The 2,951-nt window shown below is 60.0% G+C and overlaps 1 protein-coding gene across 3 annotated transcripts in view; it reads left to right on the top strand.

Moving 5' to 3' along the window:
- The window catches only part of MANBAL (mannosidase beta like), a 23,733-nt gene extending 21,124 nt beyond the window's left edge, over nucleotides 1–2,609 (top strand). For all 3 annotated transcript variants that reach the window (XM_077778874.1, XM_077778875.1, XM_077778876.1), the window contains one exon: nucleotides 1,683–2,609. In XM_077778874.1, coding sequence (XP_077635000.1) covers nucleotides 1,683–1,790 — 108 coding nt within the window. In that variant the 3' untranslated portion in view covers nucleotides 1,791–2,609. The remainder of the gene's footprint in view (nucleotides 1–1,682) is intronic.
- The last annotated feature ends 342 nt before the right edge of the window (nucleotides 2,610–2,951 follow it).

Raw genomic sequence — 2,951 nt, 5'->3', positions numbered from 1 at the left:
GGGGGGGGGGGAGGAGGAGCAAGTTACATTAACAGTATCCCACAAGTAGATAGGCTGGGGGAGTCCAGAGCCACCATCAGAGACCTGGCCGGGGGGGACCAGCCCCCGCATTATCTTGGGACGAACACCTGTGGGCACCTGGGACCAGGCTGGGCCTTTACCTCTGGGGTCTCTGCCGGAGGCTGGCGAGGTGGGGAGGAGGCCGTGACGGCTGGCCAGAGGGAGCTGACAGATCTCGGGAGCCGGCCGGTACAGAGGTGTGGACTGCCTCTCCCCAGCCACGGCCACGTGTCTTCTATGAGTGCATGGCTTACGGTGCAGGACCAGGGAAGGACAAAGCAAAGCAAACTGGAAGCTGGGAGTCGGCCGGTTAAACACGGGGAAATATTTTTCTCTTCCAGAAGTGTGCTCCTTCTTAGTATTCTTAGTCTGCTGTTTGTCTTCCCATTTTTAATAAAAGAACACAGGTCCTGAGCAACATTTCCTTACTGCAGTGCTGGGGACAGCGGCCATGAGGGGCGTGGGCACCTGAATAAAGGGGCGGCCGCTGCTCAGCCCATTTTTCCCACCAGAGGATTAGGGGCCAGCATTACTAGGTGTTCAAAGTTTTCAAGAAAAGCTAGGAGTCCAGATTGAATGGAAAATCTGCCAGTTGGCTCAAATTCTTAAAAATAAACATGGCAGGCTAACTGAAGTCCGCCTGTGGGCCGGAGGAGGCCCAGGGGCCGTGGCCTGCGTTCTCTGGGCCCGACGTGCCTCGCTAACATCCTACCTGGCCTAGGCCAGTGTGTCTTATCGCCCGAGGAGGAGGGAGCACTTGGCAGGGCTGAATCCACTCCAGGGTCTTCCTGGAAAGGAGCTTTTATGGCTGCAGCAAGGCGAGTCCCTTCCCTGGAGTCCACTGTCTTCATCCACGCAGCGAAGGCCAGGGCTGCATCTGTGCTTTCGAACCTTTTCTTAGCAGCAGGAGCTCTGTGTAAACCAAATCTTACAGGGAACAAGTCCGGGTGCACATGACAGATAAAAGCCAGCGCCGCCCCAGGCGTAGGGAGTCTGGAGGCCTGTCCCCAGGCTGCCCTCTGCCCTCCCCCACAGGGCACCTCTGCCAGACCCCCAGAACAGTGTGGCCCACCTGCCGGCCGGCGCGCCCCACCCCTCCCAGCCCTGGCCTTCTGTGGGTTGAAGGGGAGAAGGAGAGCAGCTGGGCCGGAAGGAGAGCAAGCTACAGTGGGTCTGTCCCGCGGTGGCCCCTCACCTGCCATCTGCCCGGGACCTGCACGGGCGAGCGGCCAGCCACTGGGCGCGTTCCGTGCCTTTTGCCTCCTCATGTCAGCCCTCTGGGGCCTACGTCACTGTTCCCATCTCACAGGTGGGTAAACCAACACATGGGAAGGGGAAGCGAGTTGCTCACAGGGTCACTTGGCTGGCACATAGAGGAGCCTAGTGCCACTCAGGCCTCCTGAGACTCCAAAGGCTGCCTCCTCCCTTGTTGGGGCCTCTTGCTTGGTTCCTCACTGAGGCCAGCCCCACAGCCCTGAGGTCCGGGGTCCTGGCGCTGGCGCTTCCAATCCGGTGTTTCTGTGGCCGTTGCTCTCGTTTGCAAATCCCCCTCCAGACAGTCTCGGTTTGCTGGGTCGGGCTTGACGCGTCTCAACAGGACTCTCCTTTCTGTTGCCATGCAGGAGGCAGAACCCTCCGAGCCTAGAAGCGTGGAGGTGACGAGGAGGCCCAAGGCTGCTGCTCTGTCCGCCAGCAAGAGGCCCAAGAAGGAGGCCAAGAAGAAGCGGTAGAAGAAGAGGCCCCGGAGCCAGGCAGGCGGGGCGGGGGCCCGGGGGCAGCCCTCCCGGGACTCAACGTCCTGTTCCCTCGCTCACTCCAGGGTCAGGGCTGAGGTGGCCGGGCCCTCTCTGACCGCTCGGATCTGGACAGTCTTGGCAGACCCCAGGCCCCAGCTGGACAGCCCACCACTTCCTCTTCCTTCTGCTTCCATGACAGCTTAGAGCCAGGGGGACCAAAACCCCCTACGAGCAGAGGCTGTCTAAGAAGCCTGTCTGTCCAGAAGTCGGGTCAGCTCGGAGTGACATTTCCATGCTGAATCATTGCGTCCAGCCTTTACTTACTCACCTTGTGGATTTACACTACCTTCTAGAGTCATGATCTCATGCTGACAAGCACTGCCCCTCCCGTTGCGCGTACACCGCAGATCTGCTCACCAGTCACCTCTGTCCCTGCTGGTTACAGAAGGAGCCAGGCCAGGCCTTCCCTGTGTTTAAGTCAAGACGCCATGACCACTGTGATGTTAGTGGTCCCACAGGCACGACAGCCAGGTCCGAAGCTGCCTGGCGTGAGGAGCAGCGGGAAAGCCGTCGGGGCCATGCCTGGTCCTCCTCTGGCACAGGGAAGGGACTTGGCCCGTGCCCTTGGGCCTAGTCTTTCTTAGCCTCTGAAATGGGGGCTTGCTGATCTCAGACCGACCTCTTTTTGGCCCGTCACGGCACATCCAGTGTGTGCCTTTGGCTTCCATCGACACGTCCCCACTTCCCCTAATCCCTTCAACCCCAGAACAGCGAGGAAAACTCATCTGGGCAAATAAACATCAATAAACTGTCTCCCAGGCTGGACCTCCTGTGTGTTGCCTGCTGTCGAGGGAAAAGGGGAGCCTTGGACCCTGCCCTGGGTTTAGGGAAGGGGCCCCCCCAGAAGTGGGATAGCGGGGCTGAGGGTGGCCAGAGCGGTGCACTAGACTGAGCCATTCTGGGACAGGTTTTGGGAAGGGTCCAGGCAGCTGCTTCATGTGGTTCTTAGTCACTGGAAAGGTCGTGAACGTCCGTGCGGCCGTGAGAGTTTCCCTCGGGCTGGGCCCTGCTCGTGCCCCTGGTTCCATCGCCAGAGGAAGACGCTGCCTGTCCTCCAAGTGGCTTGAAGAAACCCAAGTGGTAGGCTCTCGGGGC

The sequence above is a fragment of the Crocuta crocuta genome, unplaced genomic scaffold, assembly GCF_008692635.1.
Source record: "Crocuta crocuta isolate KB4526 unplaced genomic scaffold, BGI_CrCroc_1.0 scaffold248, whole genome shotgun sequence".
In the NCBI taxonomy this organism is placed as follows: Eukaryota; Metazoa; Chordata; class Mammalia; order Carnivora; family Hyaenidae; genus Crocuta; species Crocuta crocuta.
The sequence above is the reverse complement of the archived record's forward strand: the minus strand, read 5'-3'. Positions and strand labels throughout refer to the sequence as shown.